General features: G+C 38.7%; 1 protein-coding gene across 4 annotated transcripts; it reads left to right on the top strand.

Moving 5' to 3' along the window:
* Nucleotides 1-43: 43 nt before the first annotated feature.
* Nucleotides 44-19841, top strand: METTL4 (methyltransferase 4, N6-adenosine). 4 transcript variants are annotated; one of them, XM_074821288.1, is made up of 9 exons: nt 44-148; nt 803-1321; nt 2089-2151; nt 6115-6481; nt 8718-8787; nt 10641-10815; nt 11029-11135; nt 11756-11844; nt 18569-19841. In XM_074821288.1, exons 2-9 carry the CDS (start codon nt 890-892, stop codon nt 18712-18714), a joined length of 1449 nt encoding a protein of 482 aa, XP_074677389.1. In that variant the 5' UTR covers nt 44-148; nt 803-889; the 3' UTR covers nt 18715-19841. The 4 variants fall into 4 exon arrangements, with proteins under 4 accessions (XP_074677389.1, XP_074677403.1, XP_074677396.1 ...); XM_074821295.1 differs by lacking the exon at nt 18569-19841 and adding an exon at nt 17412-18561 and having other exon boundaries at nt 83-1321; XM_074821281.1 differs by having other exon boundaries at nt 85-1321.
* Nucleotides 19842-20973: the final 1132 nt, after the last annotated feature.

Raw genomic sequence — 20973 nt, 5'->3', positions numbered from 1 at the left:
CCGCTGGGGAGGGAAGGGACGGGGGTTGTCACTTCCGTTTGCTGGGCCGCTCAGCTGCCAGCCGCCTGATTCCCCCGGAAGCTCTCAGGAGACAAGGTTGGGGCCGCACAACAAGATGGCGGCGCTCGTAGGGGGTGGAGCCGTGGGGGTAAGTGTGTGAGGCGCTGTCCGTGCTGTGGTGAGCCTTGGGGTTTTTCTCCGCTTGCGGAGAGGGATAGAGGCGGAGGGCAGCCCCCCCTTCACCCCCGTAACGGCCTGGAGCCGCCATGCTGCGGCCTGCGCGCAGGCTTCAGCAGCTCCCCCGCTCCGACTCCGCGGGGCTTGTGCCCGCCGCGGCTGTGAGGAGAGCGCGGCACCGTCAGGCTGCTCTTCTAGCCGAGCGGCGGTGGGGGACTGGGGGACAGTCCGGGGAAAAACCCGAACTCCCAGGCCCCGTGTGCCGGCGGGCACGGACACGGGGGCCTGGCCTCTGCTGCCGCTGTGCTTGTGTTACTGCTCCCGAGCGCTGTCATGAAAACTTTTGGTTTATTGAATTGCTGTGTCGTAGTTCTTTTTTCTAACTTGTTGAAAGAGTCATCTTAGAGTAAAGCTGTACTGCACAGAATTACAGAAACTTACTTAAAATTTGCTTATTATAAAAAAAATGAAACGTGTGACACAAGTCATAATGGGGAAACCAGCTGAAATCAGAAGTTTCTGTGGTGTGTCTTGTGTGTGTGTGGAAATGTCTGTCAGGAGATAGGTGCTACTTTATTAAACAGTGATAATTTGGAAAAGCGAGTTCTTAAAAAAATTCCCACAGAAGGAGTTTGCTCCAAGAAGTGCATATGATTACCAGCTGCGGTTTCAGGGAGTTGATTTTTCTTCCTGAAAAGAGGAGCTATGATCTATGATGTCTGTGGTACATCGGCTGACAGCGGGGTGGCTCGTGGATCATCTCTCTTTCATCAACCAGTGTGGCTATGAGATCTGTGACTCCTTTGCATACACTGGTGGTGTCACTTTCAATACTTCTGTCACGTCTACTGGAGATTGTCTTGCTACTTCTGCCTCTGCTGCCACCTCCTCATTGAGAGATGATCCTATTCCTGGTCCTGGAGATGTGATAAAAACAGAAGGTAAAACAGCAAAACTGAGATATGTGTTTCGGGAGGAGTTCTTTGACATTTCTAAGCCCCATATAGCTGCAGCTCCTGAGGAGCAGCTGTGGCAAGGATGCCCTGAGGTGGGTCTCACAGAAATAAAGGTCAACAGTGCTGGAGAGGAACACCGAGAAGGAACCAAGAGTGGCATCGGGGATTCTGTTGCCAGTGCTAGGAAGGTATGTTCTCTGTAATACAGTAAACTACAGTAATGCCCTGGTAAATAATACACCACTAACATTGTCTCGTACATTTTGGTTTCCTGAGGTTATGTAGGAGAGCAGGAACTTTTCCACTATAGATTTCAAGATGCATAGAAAATATAAACACTCATGAGGATATTTTTGTGTTCCTTATGTTAGTAATGTGCATCTTGTGGCTCGGAAGCAGTGGGTTGCTCACAAAATCTTTTGATGTTGGTTGTGGTCAGGCACTTGAGCTGAAACTGTGGTAGCTGTCAAGATTGTTCAGACCAACAAGGGAAGGACAGTGTGAATTTACTTTTAATATGTAGATTGTTCATTACTGTTCCTTATGGATCAAAAAAAATGTTGCAGGTCTAAACCAACAAATGTCATTGTGAAGATGTAGCTAATTTTCTCCTGATATTGGTAAACTACACTTGTCAGCTGAACAGATACCTTCTAGTATGAGCCCAGAGGAGGCATGAACATAAACTGTGACATGTAGTAGGTAACTTCAGATCCTAGTGCCATGAGTAACATAACACAGCTTTAAGCCAGTGTACCTTGAGAATGCCTACAGTAGGTATTTTGAGATCATCTTTTTGCTTATTGGACTTGTGATACAAAATGAAAGAGATGGAAAGTTTCTCCTGCTTTTAAAAGAGTTAATTTGTAATTCGGGTATACTTGATTTTTTTTTTTCTTTCATCATGGAGTAATATGGATTTTTTTTTTTTTTTCATTGTTTGCTTGTTCTGAAGAAACGTAAAAGGAAGTGTGTATTCAACCAAGGTGAACTGGATGCTTTAGAATATCATTCAAAGGTAAGTCTGAGCAAAAGTATATTTTACAAGCACGTGATACCTGACTGTCCTCGTTTAGCCAGGATAGGGTTAAGTTTCCCCAGCAGTGGGGGGGGAAGCTCTAGCAGGGTTATTCAGATACCCTGCGGAGGTCGGAGGTCGCTTCCTGAGGTCACATCCTGGTGCCAAAGCAGGACAAGGGGTTACCGTGTACTGTGGGATTTGCTCTATTCTCACTGCTGTATTGGTAGATATTTTGCTCTGTTCATTGTTATTACTGTTATTGTTGCTGTTTGTTGTGTTGCTTTGCACTGTTGTATTAAACCTCTCCTTATCTCAGCCTCAGGGCTTTGTATTTCACTCCCTTTGTGGGGGAGGGACAGCGGCCCCGTGGTCTCAGACCCTGGCAGGGGCTAAACCATCACACTGACTTTGGCAGGTACTGGCTGCAAGACATGGCTGCAAACAAGTTCTGTTCTTGTAGCTTGTTCCACTAACAGGAAGGTGATCTCTCCAGTCCTTAAATGAATAAGTGTATACAGAGAATGTCTTCTGTGTAGATATATGTGAAACAAACTAGATGTGAAACAGACATTTCAAAGAGCTGGAAGCTGTGTTCCCAAAATACCTTTTACTGTTATGGGTAACCCAATGTTATATAGTGATGAGTTGAATATTAGTTGAACAGGAAGTGACTGATTTGAAATAAACAGTGTAACCTGTTCTGAAGATCAACTCATCTTTAGTGTATTCAGGACCCTGTACTGAAGTTATTCAAAGCTTCTTTGACCAAATGTACTGCAAGATGTCTCATTCTGCTAATTAGAGAGAATTTTTCCCTCAAACTTTTTACATTGTCTTACTAAAGCATCATGAATGAATTAGAATTCAAGTCTCTATTTAGGCTCACATCAGTGATGTGCTGGTGAAGTTACAACTATATTACACTGAAGCATCTTAGTAAATCCTAGGAATGGGATCTGTGGATGATGTTTGATGTATTCTTACTGCTTTCCTAAATAGTGATGTGAACCTGAACTAGGATCTACACTTGCTTTCTTTCCTCTGACAAAGTTGTTAGTCATATTGGGCTTTTGGCTTAATTCTGTTTCTCTTGGACTATATTTAAATGACTAAACTTTTCTTTTACATGGCATCAGTTTTGTAGTAAACATGTACAGTTTGCTATGATACGGTGTAGAGGTCCTGTAATTATTGTTGTGAATAAGCTATGCATGTGCAGAATCATCTTAAAGGAGAGAACTTTGAAATTTAACATCAGAGGTTTATGAGTATGGAAACCTTTAAGTTAAACTCATTCAGTAGTAGGAATAAGGGAAGAAATGAAAAAGTTGAATGTCTTGGGGCCTGTGTAACTTCAAGTGATTTTTTGTGAATATGAAAAAAAAGACAAAGTTTTGAAAAATCTGTGATCTCAGTGTCGTAGTTTAACCCCAGCCAGCAATTAAGCACCACGTAGCCACTAGCTCACTCCTCCCCCCCTCCCAGTGGGATGGGAAGATGGTAAGGAGAATCGGGGTGGGGGGTGGGGGGAGTGGGGGAGTAAAACTTGTGGGATAATAACAGTTTAATAACCAAAATAAAATATAATAATAGTAATGAAAAGGAATATAACAAAAAGAGAAAAATAAAACCCAAGGAAAGGCAAGTGATGCACAATGCAATTGCTTACGAGCTGCTGGCTGATGCCTGAGTAGCAATGTGCCTCTCCCAGCCAACTCGCCCCAGTTTATACTGTGTGTGATGTTCTATGGTATGGAATAGCCATTTGGCTAGTCTGGGTCAGCTGTCCTGGCCATGCTTCCTCCCAGCTGCTTGTGCACCTGCTCACTGGCAGAGGATGGGAAACTGAAAAATCCTTGACTTATGCTAAGTGCTACTTAATAACAACTAAAACATCAGGGCCTGTTCAACATTATTCTCACACTAAATCCAAAATAGAACTGTACCAGCTACTGGGAAGAAAATTAATGGTATCCCAACTGAAACTGGGACGCCCAGTTAGCCTCTGATACCATTCACAGATTAGAATGCATTATGTATTAGAATGGGCTGCATCAGGAGAAGTGTGGCCAGCACGTAGAGGGAGGTGATTCTTCTCCTCTACTCTGCTCTTGTGAGACCCCACCTGGAGTTCTGTGTCCAGCTCTGGAGCCCCCAGTGCAAGAAAGACATGGACTTGCTTGAGCGGGTCCAGAGGAGGGTCACAGAGATCATCAGGGGGCTGGAGCACCTCCCATATGAAGACAGGCTGAGATAGTTGGGGTTGTTCAGCCTGGAGAAGAGAAGGCTCCAGGGAGACCTTATAGTGGCCTTCTAGTACTTAAAGGGGGCCTACAGGAAAGATGGGGAGAGACTCTTTATCAGGGAGTGTAGGGATAGGATGAGGGGTAATGGTTTTAAACTGAAAGAGGGTAGATTTAGATTAGGTATAAGGAAGAAATTCTTTACTATGAGGGTGGTAAGGCACTGGAACAGATCGCTCAGAGAAGCTGTGGATGTCCCCTCCCTGGCAGTGTTCAAGGCCAGGTTGGACGGGGCTTTGAGCAACCTGGTCTAGTGGAAGGTGTCCCTGCCCACGGCAGGGGGTTGGAACTAGATGATCTTTAAGGTCCCTTCCAACCCAAACCATTCTGTGATTCTGTGAATTTTTACTGCATTTGTAGTGTTAAGGGTTGTAGCTCTGCAAGTCAATTGAGATTATTTTGGCACTTATTCATATCTTCAGGATTGTTTTCCAAAAAAACCCCCAAATTTACATCTGCCAGTGAAAGTAGGCATTGAATCCACTTACGAATTTCAGTTACAGTCAACATAGGGAAAGTACAAAACATGCTAAATTTCTTCAGCAGCCGTTTGTTAAAACTACTCTTTAAATTGCTTGATAGTCAAGAGGCTTTGTCCACCTGCAAATTAACACATGGGTGTAAGAAGAAAAGCCATCTGCATTAATTCAGCTGTACAATTTGTAGCATTTCTAAAGATGTATTTATTAACTCTGTTAAAGCGGTATGAACTTTTACTATCACAAACCTAAGTGCTAAAACATTATGACTCTGTCCCCTCAGATATCTATATGGTGGTGTTATTAAAGAAATGATTAAAAAAGATTTTCCTCCCCCCATTAATTTGGAAATTCTAATAAAGAGTATTTTGTGAAAACATCTTGTAAAGTTGAGGATTCCATAATCAGGAGCTTTAGAAACCATAATAAGTATTTGATACCTTTGATAAAGCCACTGTAACTGGAAATATTGCTATTCTAAATGAACAAAAATGCCTCATTGATAATTAAAACTCATAAAGGCGCAGTGATTTTGATTTGGGAATAAACTAAGTCTCTAAATTTTGCAAAGGAAGGGTGCTGAAATGAATGAGAGCATATATAGATCCAAGAATATTGTCTTCCTAGACTCACTTGCAGGTTGAGAGATGTGTCACTTAGAAAAGTTGCAAAAGCAAATTCTAATATTTCAATTTGATTTACTGTTTGTACTTCTATATTACTATTAAAATGCATAAACTATTGGTTTTTGAAGTGAATTAAAAAGTGGAAAAGTACTGATTTTTAGATCACAGTATACATCTCAATTAAAAATATGTTTATGAGCACAGTAACTTGAAATTAGATTAGAATTTGAATTTATACTTCAAATTATTGCTTTGAAATTTGCAACAATAATACTCTACCTCTACTGTCTGTGAAATGTTTTATTCAGTAGTCTCTGACTCTTTCTTCTTCTGGGCTTCTAATTATTGTAACTTTACCAGAAAAACAACAACAAAAGTTAGCATGGCCTTATTGTCATGCCCTTGTAGCTTTTGAGTCAATGATCTCAGTATTTGGCAAGGATCCTTCTCCCACTCTGCAGACCAAAAATGTTTTGATTTCTGTTGCATTCCCTGGTCAAGTAGATACTTGAAAGATAATTCTTCTTCCCTTGTTTCTTTATGACCATACAGGTCAGAAAGCTCATTTGGGAAGGCACTTTGCATTTAGTCCAAGAAGGACTCAGATGTGGTTTTCTTCACCGCACTACTGCAGAACTCAGTTGCAGGAAGAATGTTATTCCTGGACATGTTGGCTGTGGGTTGGCTGAATTATGTGAAATGGCAAAGCAGTTTCCAGCTGTGAATGAAAGTGACCATCAAGCTGTACGTGCACTAGATGATGAAACCTCCATTCCAGAGCAGGACCTGCTTTCGTGCGTTACAGAAAACAGCTCAAACTGTGCAAAGATAGTTGTATTAATGGGGCAGAAGTACTTGGTGCCACCAAAAAGCAGTTTCCTTTTATCTGATATTTCATGTTTACAGCCCCTGCTGAACTGTAAGTATCTTTAGGCATTAGAATTTACCACTTCTCTCCTGCCTGAGAAGGGCAGTTAATGTCAAGATGACTAAGGACTCAATGAACAGATTTTTAGTATACAGCACTGATAGGAAATGCTGCTGCGAGCTTGCAAAGTAGTATTTCTAACTTCGTGCAAATAGGTGAGGGTTTTCGAATGAATCTTGAGTGGTTATGAGCTCATGTCATGTGGGGATTCTTTATCTCCAGGAGGCTCCTTTGAAAATCCCAGCCAGACTATGACAGTTTGTGAGCATGTTCTGAGCCGCTGTCAGTATAGAAGTCATGTAAATGCATTAAATTGGGACCAGCTGTGCTGCTGGGTCCGTATCCCACAGGATAAGGCTTTAGCATAGATAAGGCCATGCTGCTGCTGGGGTGGTGTTCCTGCTGTCTTGGTTTTTAGATAGGTTAGAGCGTGGGAGAGGGATGAGATTATTCACTTTAAAGCAAGGATTCCCTTACAGATTCATCTGGTTCAATGGCAGGGTCTACTTAGATTGGCATAAGCTGTTTGTGAAACCAACCCCAGTGTCCCCCAGAGAAGATAACAGTTTGAGAGGCTGCTGCACCCAGCTGGAGGTAAACACCACTTTAGCAAGACCACGAGTAGCAAACATGAGTTGACTTCTCAGCTGCTACATTTCACAGCTGAGAGTATTGACCTGAGCCAAAATCAGTGACAGGGAAATGATGGGACTTTAGAATTAATAACTTCTCTGTAAAAATAAATAAAAAGTTATTCAAGCCAATATTTTCAGCCGTAATGGGCCATGTAGAAAGCTTTAAGCTGACAACATGCGGCAGTCTTCACTGTAGTTCACCATTCCATTAGCTTTTAATTTGATCTTCATTATTATTATTATCATCATTATTATTATTAGCAGCAGCTAAGCTTCATCAGGCAGTCTTATAAGAAAGATGCTGCCTGTGAGCAAGAGCTGAGGATTACCCTCTAATCAGTAATTTTGGATTTGTTAGTTACATGTTTCCTCCCTGCTAATATGCAACTTAAATGTTCACTGGTTTTTTTTTAATTAAGAAGGCATGCAGGAGGTGGAATCTTATTATCCAAATAATAATTTTGTATCTGAAGTCCAGAATTTAGCCAGTTAGCTGTTTTCAGCTGTATGACAGAAGGAAGATCACTATCACTGTGCTATCACTATGCACAGCTGTGCATATAGCAAGTTTGGATTCTCCCAGAGGTCAGAGAGCAGTCCAAGAAATTGAAGAAAATGCATTTGAAATAACCAACAGTGTATGTTAATATAATGCCATGACTTTAGGGGTGTTTTTTTGTTTTGGAGGAAGTCTACTGTCCATTTTAATTATTATTTTTTTCTTCTTCTCTTTCACCTGCCAAAAGAGAAGTATTTCTTGCTGGTCAGCCCACTGTCAGGGTAACACCTCCAATGTTAATAAAGAAATAAGATGTAGAAAGCACATTTAATGGACATTAAATATTAAGTTGTTGTTTTTATTAGCTATTTAAATAATTAGCATCAGACTCAATGAAGGAACAAGTATGTTCTGTGGAAAAATTAAAATTGGTGAGTCCTGTTTTTTCATGGATGTGTTCTGTATCTTCTATCCTCCTAATAAAGTAAACCCAGCTTCTCCCATGAAAACTCTTTCAGTTTTCTTCCTCTTGTCCATTACTTTCCATTTCACACACTGGGTCTAGCTCTCTGTCTCTCTTCACCTCCAGTAGTGCAAAACACAGTTTTCCAGGGCTGTTTTGGAGCAATGTGTGTCCCAATTGGCCTGCTGAAAGATCAAACAGGACAGGAATCTTGCATTCAGGGCTGCAGCCTTTCACTCAGCTGGGTGCATTATTACGTAGCTTCTGTTAGGAAATTCGGAGAAATTTTCACCTTTGAGACTTGAACTCTGCTATTGTTTTTTTTCTGAGAGTCCCCAAGATGTTCAAAATTTCTTGGAGGGCTCTTACACGGATCACATAAACGTCCTTTCTTTAGGTAATTAGCTGAAGAATCTTGGAAGTAAATGATTATCTGAATTAAAACAAGCATGCTAGAAGCCTTTTAACTTTTTATTTGGAAAGAACAGAAGAAAGTTGTGTGTTTACTGCATAGTTGGTTTTTTAAATGTTGTCTGTATGTGGGTAGTTAAGCCTTTATCAGTTTTAACTAGTAGATTTATTTAAAAACTAATTTACTGGCTTTTTTTTTTTTTTTAATTCACTTCCCAGACAAGAAAAAATATGATGTAATTGTGATTGATCCACCATGGGAGAACAAGTCCGTTAAAAGGAGTAACAGGTAAATTTTATAGTAAAATAAACCAAACTTTGTCATCTTAGTTTACAAAGGGTAATTAACATTTTAATATACTTACTCAATAGGAGACCAATATAACTGTGACACTGTAGCTTAAACTAGCAAATATTGTGGCACATGCCTACCTTCAAGTCTATGAAATGTCTCGGGGATTTCACTGAAATGGCATAGATACTTCGCATGCAAAATATTTGCAGGAGTAGATCTTAAATTACCTAACTGGTGAGAGAATGTTAGTCCTTGGCACTTATAAGGAAATCCTGGAGTCAGCTGTTTTTTAAGGCCCAGATCATGCCGGTATTACTTTGAAATTAATAGGGTTACTTCAGTGGGCATAAAGCTAGATAAATGTGTAAGTATTTCCAGGTCCTAGGTCCTATCCTAAGTTTTATTTTCTTTTTTTTTTTTTTTAATTTGAGCTGTAGTTTGAACTTCATTCTAATGGGTAGAAAAGAGAAAGTGATAATGCAGCAGTAAAATCCTCAAGTGCAATAGGAACTTTCTGAGTACTGTAGATTATGAAGCCATTAACTTAAAATTTTATGGGCTTCCTTCTCCACTGAGTAACATCAGGCTTATGCCAGTGGAGCTGTCTTGATTACCATAGAATTGTATCCATGTGAAAGAAGGGCACACAGGAAATACGGCCTTACAACTTTCTAGAATAATGTCTACCATAGCTTTTGAAGGTTGTTATGAAGACATAATTTGAAGATGCAGAGACTGATTGGTAGGTTTTACTTTGAAAGCCCTACAGAAACCTCTAGAAACTCAGAGTTAAACTCATTCAAGTTTTTTTTTCTTAACTATGTAAGTTACTCAGAGAAAATTGTAGTTATTCACAAGCATGAATTAGCCAGCAAGACCCTATCTCCCTTACAAAATAAAGTCAAAAGGTGGAAGAGCTGTCACTGCTGTTAGCTGTCTTGTTGACGGCTAATCTTTGTTAAGCATTTCACATCTGTGTTGTGAATCTTGTTTTCTCTGGGAGGTCCGGGAGGTATTTTGGATTTTATCCTTGTTGCCTGTTTCTTACGTGTCACTGTTGCATTGTATAGGGATCCGAGGTACCTGGACAGTGGCTGTTGATTCCAGCAGGCAGTGTGCCAATGTTTTTGATGTTGCAATGTGTAGGTTCCACAAATTGCAGCTCACTAATACTGTAGAATAGCATCGTGAGAAAAATGGTAGAACAGGACAGAATCTGGAACGCATGCTGTGTTCACCAATGTAGCATACAGTTAGCTCAAAAATGTGCAGAACTGTTCTGATACCATGAATGGTAATTTAAAAATAGTTAATAACTTCTGCAAATAATTGGAGAAGTGATTACTCTTGTGTGACCTTTTAACTTGCCAGTCAAATTAGTGTTGCCCTTGCACTTGTTAATGACTCACTTGTCATTTTCATTCAGAAGAGAGATTGCTTATTATGAAAAGTGAATAATGTTACATTGACTAAAGAGCTACTTTTCACTAAATAGCTTTGTTCTGGTGTACAGATGAGAGTACTGATTTACATATGATAGTTCTTAAATTAAACGTGGGCTTTTAGAGTTATTCAGAATCAGAACTCATTATACTTTATTTGGGGGAATAGTAGAAATATGTAGTTAAAGATTCTGCTCAGTAAAACTTAAGTACATACACTAATGATTTTGTATCAGAATCCATCATATTTGGCCACTAGGTGTCAGTCTTGATACATTCTTATGACTTGTCAGGAGATAAGTCTTGCAATGTCTTGGCTGTGTAATATCTATACCCATTTGTGTTGTTTTGCAATTTTTATATTTGGTATATGCTAACTTGCTTTCTCACTGTATTGGCATATAGATACAGCCACTTGTCTTCATGGCAAATCAAGCAGATTCCTGTACCAGCACTAGCTGCTCCAAATTGTCTTGTAGTCACGTGGGTGACTAATAGACAGAAGCACATACGTTTTGTTAAGGATGAACTTTATCCTCATTGGTCTGTGAAAACACTTGCTGAGTGGCACTGGGTAAAAGTAAGTTCTCAATTTGTTTTGTTGCTTTCTTGGAGACTGAGAGGGCTCGCACAATGACACTTTATATTTTTATAATTTGTATTTTTACTACCATGTGCTTTTGTATTTGAAAGGTATGGTATCATCAGTACCTTCCTTTTTATCAAAGAAAACGTCTTGAAAAAATTGGATATGACAATCTTCCACTGTGTATTTTTAACTCCTTTGTGTCAGATTACTAGAGCTGGAGAATTTGTATTGCCTTTGGATTCTTTACACAAAAAGCCCTATGAAGTTCTTGTATTGGGGAGAGTTCAAGGAGACGTAAAGGAAGCCTTAAGGTATGCCAGGATATTTATGGTCTTTATGGTCTTTTTTGAGGCTGATAGGATTCTCTCTGTATATATCACTTGTTCAAAATACCATATAATGTCCCAGAATCTTCTCTTGGCATCATCTTTTGACTGATTGTGGACCTAAAAATAGCCTTATTTGCTTTGGGATAAGGGAGTGCTTTAGCGAGATTAAAGGACGGAAACCTTTGTCTGTTCCTTATATCTGTCTGTGCTGGGGGACTGGCACGTATAAAAGTTTCATGGACAGGGTTTCCTTTGCTGACAGGTTCTCTTGGACCATGAGTCCTTGGCACAGGCTGATGCCATTTTGGGGATGCTGGTGTTTTTCTACACATGGAAACATACAGGACTACGTTGTTTGTTCTCAGTGGCTTTGTATGGCTATTGTTAACCATGTTTTGTCTAGAGCTTCTGATTTCATAAACTGCCCTTTTATATATTACAGCTGAGCAACATTTAACTTCCCTTGGACTTACCTAAAGTTTGACTGTGAATGAACATTCAGTGTGTTAGCTCCCAATGGAAGTAGCTGTGTGAGAGCTGCAGCATCACACTTGGTGGTCTTCATTCTCATACTTCTTTTCTTGTTCTGGTTTATACAACAGGAAACCTGAAGATGTACTTCCAATTCCAGATCATAAGTTAATTGTCAGCATGCCCTGCAGTCTGCATTCACATAAACCCCCTCTTACTGGTACGTTTTGTTTTGTTGCATAATGTTTCTGTAGGGCGTTGGACTTGGATGTCTGAAACGATGTCCCTAGAATGAGATACCTTTATATATGAAATGCCTTAATTTCCCATATGCCAAGCAGTTTTGTTCAACAGGACTTGTGGTTCCTCAGCATTTCTAAAAATGTTGTCAGGTACTGATGTCTTGGTCTCTGACTATGAAAAGTAGAACTTCAAGCATTATTGTGTGAGTATTTTGGATAGACATGTAGAAAAAACTTGCATTTTTAAAATTTGTTTTTTAAGTGCTGCAGGAACAGTTTACAGATACTGTATGTATGAAGTTATGCCAAATGACCTAAAGTACCTTGCGGCGGGTGGGGGCGAAACTTTGGGAATATATAAAATAGGATGTCTTCTATGTAGTTAATAAAAGCAGAAACCACTTTCTTTATTATGTCATCCTGAAAGAAGTGTTTTTATTTCTGCATATTTCTGCTTATGTACTTGCAGTACAGTTGTGCCTTTAAATCCAGAACTAATTATTTTAAAACTGCTAACAATAGGCAACAAATAAGACATGCCCTTCTTCTTTCTGAGGAGCTGTAGTTAATTTACTGAAATTGATGCAGTAACTCCAGCCAGCCAGTTAGCGTGGGTATGAATTCAACTTTTCAGAGTTTAGTCCAAAGGATGTGAAGATTTCTGTGTGATATGTTATCTTTTCCACATTGTTCTGGAGCACTCTTACTTTGACTAATTTCAATAGAAAGTTGTACTTCTTTCATCATTACAGCACCTGAGTGCCTTACAATGACATGGTAAGAAACGTATTTAATACCTCTCACAAAAATGGTTTCATCTTCCACTAAGGGAAAACTCATGATGAATCTGCAGATATTCCAGTTGTATGTGATGCTATGTAATCACATCAGAAAAGGCAGGTAGAAGAAATGCATAATGCTGTTGGAGAGGAGAGGCATCACAGTTTGCTTCACTGACGTACTTTCCTTTTTCTGCTCCCAAGGAATAGTTAGGAAGCTGATCTTGACAGTTGTTATACATTCAAGGAGGCTCTAAAATCTGTATTTTGGGCTTGTATTTATTAAATGAACATACATATATATACCTGTTCAAAAACTAGTAGAAGACACATACTTTGGTTAGCGAAAAATAATAATAAAAAGCAATTCTGGGAGGATCTTTTTGCAGTTCTGAAGCCACATCTTTAAGAATTAGGGCAGCAGGAAGTATGTGTGTTGATTTAAACTAATGAATGGTAGGGTAGTGATTTGTGAGGCAGCCACCTAGGGCCTCTTCAGAAAACCAATACTTAGCAGCACATTCGGACACAAACAGGAAACTTGTGAGGTATCCAAGGGTGCAAACCAGCAGTTTGTATGTATTATAGAGAATTCTAGTGCCTGAATGGTCCTCGGAACAATTCTTTTGTAGGGCAGAATCTAGAAACCATATTGCATAATCCTTTATAAATGATGATTCTGAATGGGTTTTGAAAGAAATTGTCCATGCTAATTTATATATTTCTTCAGTTTTTACTTGAATGCTGGGATTTCATACCATTGTGCAGCATTTGTGTTTCTATTTGAAAAATTAATTTGCTGTTGAGCAATGTCCGTGATTTACAAGGTTTTTATAAAAATCCACGTGTATCCTACAGTTTTGGCAGCTCCATTCGGAATATGGTTATGGAATAAAAAGGTAGACTATAAGACAAAAGCTAATTGCTGATGCCTTGACTTCAGTGTTGTAAAAGGGTATCACTTTCATGACTGGATAATATTCTCAAGTGGTCAGCAGAGAGCAGCTGAGCTACATCCTAGAGGGGTTCAGAAGCAATTTGAACAGAAACAGAGATTTTGGCAATGGAGGAGAAGGACACTTGAGTCACACGCATTCTTTATGCTTTGTTTAAGTAGTAGCAAAGCCAAAAATATTAGTATTTACTGATGCTGTCTGGCACTTTCTTTCTTATTACTACTATAAAGGTTGTATGATGGTACATATGTAGCTCCTTAATGACTGATGATAACAGTTTATCTCTCTGGGGGAAGAGAAAGATGTAAATTAAAGTAAGCCATCAAAAAGAGATGTTTGAGTTCCTACAGTGCATTTAACCATGAAATTGCGACTGTAGGGGTTTTTGGTGATGCATGTGCTGTGTTCAATGCTTAGAGCTTTAATATGTCATTGTAAATGTACTTAAGCTTCTTTATGCAAATGTGTTAAAATGAAATTTTATTACTCCTGGTTTTGATTCAAATAACAGCAGGTTTTCTTCCTAATTCAATTCAATGTTGCTCTTAGAAGACATAGAAGGTATTCTGTTACACAGATGATGTAAAGTAATGTGGAACTTCAAATACCTTTTTTCCTTTTCCTGTTTTGTAGATTCTTCTTGTTATAACCATTTCTCCTCCAGTTTTTAAGTATGTACATTTATTGTTAGAAAATAATGTTATCGTACAGGAGTATGCCTAAAAACATTGGAATTAGTTCTTGGCTATGTTCTAGCCACTTTGCATATCTCCAGCAGAAGAGTGCAATGGGAAATCTTGGGAACTCCCTCCTCCTGTAGCAACCCTGGTTTGTTACGCCACGTTATAAAAGTGTTCTTGGAAATAAAAGAAGTAAATGGCTTTTGTTTTCTTATGCACCTTGTGAGCCCTTACTGTTAAGACTAATTGATAAGTGGATCAACATCTAGGTCTAGCTGGAAGCTCAGGGAAGATGCAGAGATGTGAAGCCATCTTTGTGCTGAGTTTCAGATCTCCTTCTGGTCCTACTCTGTTCAGAGATTAGACAAACTGGGCAACAAGGACCTCTACATTGCAAACTCTTTTGAAGTGTTACTATGAAATGAGTTCAATCATGTGCTTTGTGCTTTGCATGGCTCACAAATCAGACAGTAAAAAGCCGACAGTCATTTTTGCTTTATGTATCCAAATTGCTATACAGAACTTGCAATTCAGGTAATGGATGTTCAAAAGATAAGAGGAAACTGTTGCTTGTTTCAAAAATGATTCCTCCTTTTGCTTATTTAAGCATTTTTAGCAGTATGCATCTTCAATGCATCTTTGGGATTAAGAGTAGGCAGGTATGGCAGGTATCCTGCCTGACGGCCGGATCACACTTCAGAAGGAAGTGGGTTTTCTGGAAGACCAGTGTTATATCTACCAGCCGGCTTTATGCTGGCTTTGTGTGTCCTAGGGCATTAGATGCCTGACTGTAGATGCTTGAGTTGCTGTCATAGTGTTTATGACACCTGCAAGTGATAAAAAATAATCTATTTATTGTCTAAGCTGTTTATTGTCAGTGTTATCTGTAAGTGGATAGAAGCAATTGTGCGGTTTTGTTATTTTTTTTAAAAAGATCTATTCCTACGGTAGAAAAACTTAATCTTTCCACTGATATAGATCCTCTAACCTGTTTTCAGAGGAAAAAAACTCCAGAGTTTGCTTAAGGGCTGCAAGTCAGATCCATGTGTGTTGAGATAGCCCCTTCTGGTGATATAAAAGCCTAACAAAGGAGCTGTAATTTGTAACTTTAACACTGACTTTTCCTATTTTAAGGAAACCAGTGTAATGAGATTTTATGCCAACAAAATACAGCCACATTATTACCCTCTTGATATGGTAATTTCCATTGCAGTGCAAGTTACTCCCTGATGTGATTATGTAAATACCTACAACCTAGCAATGAAAAATCATGTGATCTTGAACTATATGTAATCTGTCTCTGTTTTTTAAAAAAGATCCTTTCTCTGGCAGCAGGAGAGGGGGAGATTCCTGGGAATTCCTTTTTAAATTCTATAACCAAATTGATCGAAAGATTGCCAGAAGCTTCTTGCTTCTGCTGAACTGATTCGTTTTTTGGCTACCTCTTTTTTGATTTCTGGTGAACCAATCTTTAAGGTTGGTTGAATCTCCTAGGTGTGATTTTAAAATTTGTTCTCTTAGGCATGGAAGTTTATGGTACTTAGTAAAACTGCTTTTGATTACTGGACTTAGTGCTGTGATGATATTTTTAATCTATACATTTTAAGAACAAATATCAACATTAATAATGTGCGCTTAACGACATTTTTTCACCTAAATAATTGTTTTCTCTACTTAGAAGCCTATATAAAGCATAAAATTGTTATATTTTGGTTTTATATGAAGGGGGGAAAAAAGTCACATAAAGCCTGACTCTGCAGTAAACTCTGCATGATCTTATGCCCATTAAGGTTAAAAAGACATCCCTACAGATGTCAGGATCTTCTCACAGAGAGCTTATTGAAAGCTTTGGAACTTTGCTTTCCACAGTCTCTCCCTTCTCTAATGTGCAAAAAGTGCAACCTCCTACAACATGGGCTTTCTTAGATGATCAAGAGCATAGATTTTTGGAAGACCTTTGTTAAAGTCATACAATCATAGAATAGTTTGGGTCGGAAGGGACCTTTAAAAGTCATCTAGTCCACCCCCCTGGCAATGAGCAGGGACATCTTCAGCTAGATCAGGTTGCTCAAAGCCCCATCCAGCCTGACCTTGAATGTTTCCAGGGATGGGGCATCTACCACCTCTCTGGGCACAACCTGTTCCAGTGTTTCACCACACTCATCATAAGAAATTTCTTTGTTATATCTAGTCTGAATCTACTCTCTTTTAGTTTAAAACCATTATCCTTTGTCCTATTGCAACAGCCCTGCTAAAAAGTCCCTCCCCATCTTTCCTGTAGGCCCCCTTTAAGTACTGGAAGGCCACTATAAGGTCTCCCTGGAGCCTTCTCTTCTCCAGGCTGAACAACCCCAACTCTCTCAGCCTGTCCTCATAGGAGAGGTGCTCCAGCCCCCTGGTCATGTTGGCAGCAAATTGTGCACAAGAAATCCTTAACTAAATAGAGCATGGAAAAAGAACAGTAAATTTTACCACATTTTTTTTTAATATGGTAGGTTAGCAAAGTGGTCTAAAAGCAGTTACTCATAAGTGGTGTCTAATTAGATGAACTCCCATGACACCAAACAGTAATCTTCAGTGCAGCAGGTTTTCTGTCAGAATGTACATTTTCCTCTAAACCTCCCAGACTCTTCTCTGTAAATGTTAGATTTGTTTAAACATTTTAGCTTGTCTCTAAAAGAAGCAGGTTTTTAGAATAAGATTTCTGCTGGTAGCAGTATTTTTTAGATTAAAAGCTGCCTTAATGATAACCCATCTGAGACATTCATTTGACATTTGTTAAAGATTGGGGGAAGGAGAATAGATTTATATGCCATGCCAAAGTACAAGAAAGTCTGGAAACACCCATTACAAAATATTTATGGAAAAGGTTTGAATGCATTGAAGCTTTGGAAGAGGTGATCATGTAGGTAGGAAATGGGTCTGAGGTTGGTAACACTCGCTAGAAAATGAAGTGGATGCTCATCTTTCTGCAACAGGAGCAATCCATGACAAGATCAGCTGGGGTCTCACAGAGGGAGTCTGTGACTGGCAAACTTGATGCAAAAAGAACTTAGATTGCACCAAAAAAAAAAGCATTCCTTCTCATACTTTGATGTATGTGGATTGGATGTATTTTTGCTTTCTGCAGTGACCATAAATGAAGAGACTGAGTCAAGCAACATAATGTTGGATTTATGAGCTGTATTTTTAAGCTACAGAAATTGAGAAACCACTGGGAGATCTGATCAAAAATGGCCAAGATATCCTTTGGAAAAGGAAATGGTTTTATAGTTTTTCTTCTTTTGTCCTCAGTAACAAAAAAAAAATCTTAACATGTAATTTTTAGTACAGATATGTTTTTCAGTCTTTGTGCCTCCTTTGTGTTGGGTACTCCTTAAACCTTTGCTTTTCTCATGCATATTTTTATACGTAGTATCTTTGTAGCTATTTCCTGAAACTTAGTTAAGAATTTGACCCAGCCACAAACTAAATGGCTCTGTATGAAAAGTAACGTTTAACAGTAAACTGTTTGCAATAATAATTTCCAGGTGAAGTGCAAAATCTTTTTCTATCGCTCCAAGAACACCAGTCATAATTGGTGACACAATTGATGTTGACAGGCATCTATTTATTTGGATTTAAGCAGTAAAAATGCCCCACTGTAGAAGAAGTTTGAGATTTGTGTTACTGAATGAAAGAACACAGTTCTATAAATATTTCTTCAGTTGCCAAGCTGGTGTTGGGGAAAAAGTAGTCCCTGCATTTTTATAGCCCTTTTAGTGCTATGCTTATTTAACTGGTGTTTCTTATTTTACCTTTTAACAGTTGTCATCAAAAAAATGCTTTTATCCCCTTTAAGATGCAGAGGAAAAGAGTGTGATCTTAATTAAGGAAAGGTTTTATTTATTTATTTTTAGAAATATTGCCCCTGTGTTATAGGAGCCAAGTGAGTCCTTAGGAGGTGTTTGTTGATATTAGTGAAGAATTCAGAACTCATCTATGTAGAGGCTGAAATAAATCTTCATTCCCTTTCTCTAAATGAAAACCAATAAATCAAGGCTATTGAAGGCCTTGGGAGTATTGTTCAGAATCTCAAGGGCACTTATTTAAAATGACTTTCTCACTATAAATAGTCCAGCTGTTTGATGAAACCTCTGAAACACCGTTTTTAATGAAACATTCAGTTCTTCATCCACTAGCAGCACAGGAGAGGTTTTTCGTTGTTTACTGTTATTTGTATCTTTGTCACTGTTACCTTCTTTTTGTACCTATGTCACTGTTTTCTTCTTTTTTTCTCTTGCACAGCGGTTCTGGCAGAGTTTATAAAGCCAGATGTAGAATGCTTGGAGTTGTTCGCTCGCAACCTACAGCCTGGGTGGACCAGCTGGGGAAACGAGGTTTTGAAGTTCCAGCATGTTGATTATTTCACTCTTCTGCAGAATGAAAACTGAGTTGGGTCTTGTAGCTTAATTCTGAAATTCTGCACCTTCCCAGCAGGCTTTCGAACTTGCATTTATTACTGATGGTGCACTCAGAAGGTAACAGAAATAAAACCAACTGCACTTCAGTTAAGATTCTTGAAGTGACAGGATATCTGTTTAATGGTATCTCCATTTGTATGAGCTGATCCTTTATTTTGATGATCTTGAGATATTTAAATACTGATTTTAGAGTGTAAGTCCATCTTTGTTTTTTTCAAACCTCAAGAAAAGAGATATTTTAAAGTATTCTCACTGCACCTATCAAATCTGAGCATCATAAGTGCTAGTGTTGCACTTGTATTATTTTTAAAGAATGACTGTGTTATTTTTGAAGAGTAGCAATGGCAGTAAACAGTTCTGAGTTACATGTTTCCTTAAAGAAGACTGTTTTTTACAAAACAGTGGATTTTGAACTAAAATAATTAGGAAGGTAGTGTATCCTCCTACATGTTCGTATCTGTCTGTCTACCTCAGAGGAAATAAAAGGAGCAGTGCTTGTGTTAATTGGGAATTGAATTGCTGACCGACCACATTCTATGTAAAATTACACTTTTAAAACAGTCATTAATTCCGTCTTTCTGTATATAGTGTTAATTCTTTGAATGCATTGTAAATGATCAGTCTCAAGATCTTACAAATTGTGCATATGAAGCTGTTAAATTTAACTGAAACTTTAACAGATTATAAGTATTTTAAAAATTCTCTTTCCTTATGTTCTTGGAACATTAAAAAGCCATGCCAGTGAGCTGTGTTTTTCAGCTAGCATAAAAATTACTTCTTTTTTTAATAAGAATGGTACACTTTATATGTCCTTTGTTGCCCTTAGATTTGCTTTGAAAAAATAAAAAAATGAGACTTAATGAAACCTCTGCCACTTACTCATTTGCAGCAGCAGAGGCAGAGCTGCTGGACAAGCTGATTTTCCTGATGGCAAGCCTCTGAGTTCTGTTTATAACGAAGAGCAAAATACATTGCATACTGTCTTTACATTCATTTTTCTTTTGGTAGTCTGATGAGCCGTGAAGGTTTTTAAATTAAACTTTAAATGTTAGAAGATTTTTTTATTAATAATTTTGTAATAAAAATTAAAATAAAAACTTGTCAGTGTCTTATTTGCAGACCCAGTCTCTATATTACTGTTCAATTTCATGTTTTGCCTATTGGAGCAGTGGAGTTAACAAAACAAGGAAAATGCTTTTTTTCTTTCTTTTTTTTTCCCCCCACTAACAGTTAAACATATACTCAAAATAAGTAAATAATGTAACAGTGAAAGTAGTTACCAGACAGAACACTTCTTGCTGCATGATTTTTTTTAGCCTACATTTTAAACTTCCTGTGCATAAGCAACCTTACCTACAACTATAAGGGATAAGAAGGCTCTTTATTTGCTTTCAGTTTTACAAGATCTTCCCTGCCTCGAGCTTCTGAGTTCCCAGGCAGAATTCCCCTGCCCTCCCAAGATGGTCTCATCCAGTACTAAATGAGACTTGAGTATGGAATAAATCATAACTGCTGCACATATCTTGTTTTCCTTTTGTACTCTGTTTCATAAACAGCACAAGAAACGATGATATTGTCTGTGCCACATCCGCTGCTATGAATGGCTCTAGATTATCTTTTAATTGCAAATAAAGGAAAGGGATGAACAGTCTTAGAGATCAGGAAACCACCTTTCTCCTCCTTTGAGCAAGCAGCAGAACCCTTCTAAAGGAATGGCCTTCTTCAAGCTGTTTCAGAATTGATGACCTATTTAATCTGTCTTTTCTGTGGAGTCCCTTTGCATGTCGAAGCCTTCTAGCCTTTCCTCTGGCTCCTGAGCTGCCACACTCAGAAACTGAGCAGCTAATTCCAGGAGCTGGGAATCCAGCCTCTTGAGTATGGTTTGTATGTAGAGGGCATGTGCAGGCAGGCTGTAAGCTGCTCAGACTGGAAATCAAAAGTTGGAGATTGAAGTCTAAATAATACCTGATCCTGTCATAAATAGTTTCAAAATTGCGCCTCAGACAGCTGTGCTCTGGCTATGAAGATAACCTTGTGAATATGACAGAAGTGGTGTTCTACAGCTGCAGCCAAGCTGAAACTATTGGGTTTTCTCAGGAGGATGGTCAATATATCTCAGTTTGTCGCTAACTCTGGAATCTCATGGTGATATTAGCAGTTAGTAGTTTCAGGCTCATCTTTTAAACATAATTATTGGCCTGTTATGCTTAATTCATAATTTAAATGGCC

Source organism: Strix aluco, chromosome 1 (assembly GCF_031877795.1).
Source record: "Strix aluco isolate bStrAlu1 chromosome 1, bStrAlu1.hap1, whole genome shotgun sequence".
Classification (NCBI taxonomy): domain Eukaryota; kingdom Metazoa; phylum Chordata; class Aves; order Strigiformes; family Strigidae; genus Strix; species Strix aluco.
The sequence above is the reverse complement of the archived record's forward strand: the minus strand, read 5'-3'. Positions and strand labels throughout refer to the sequence as shown.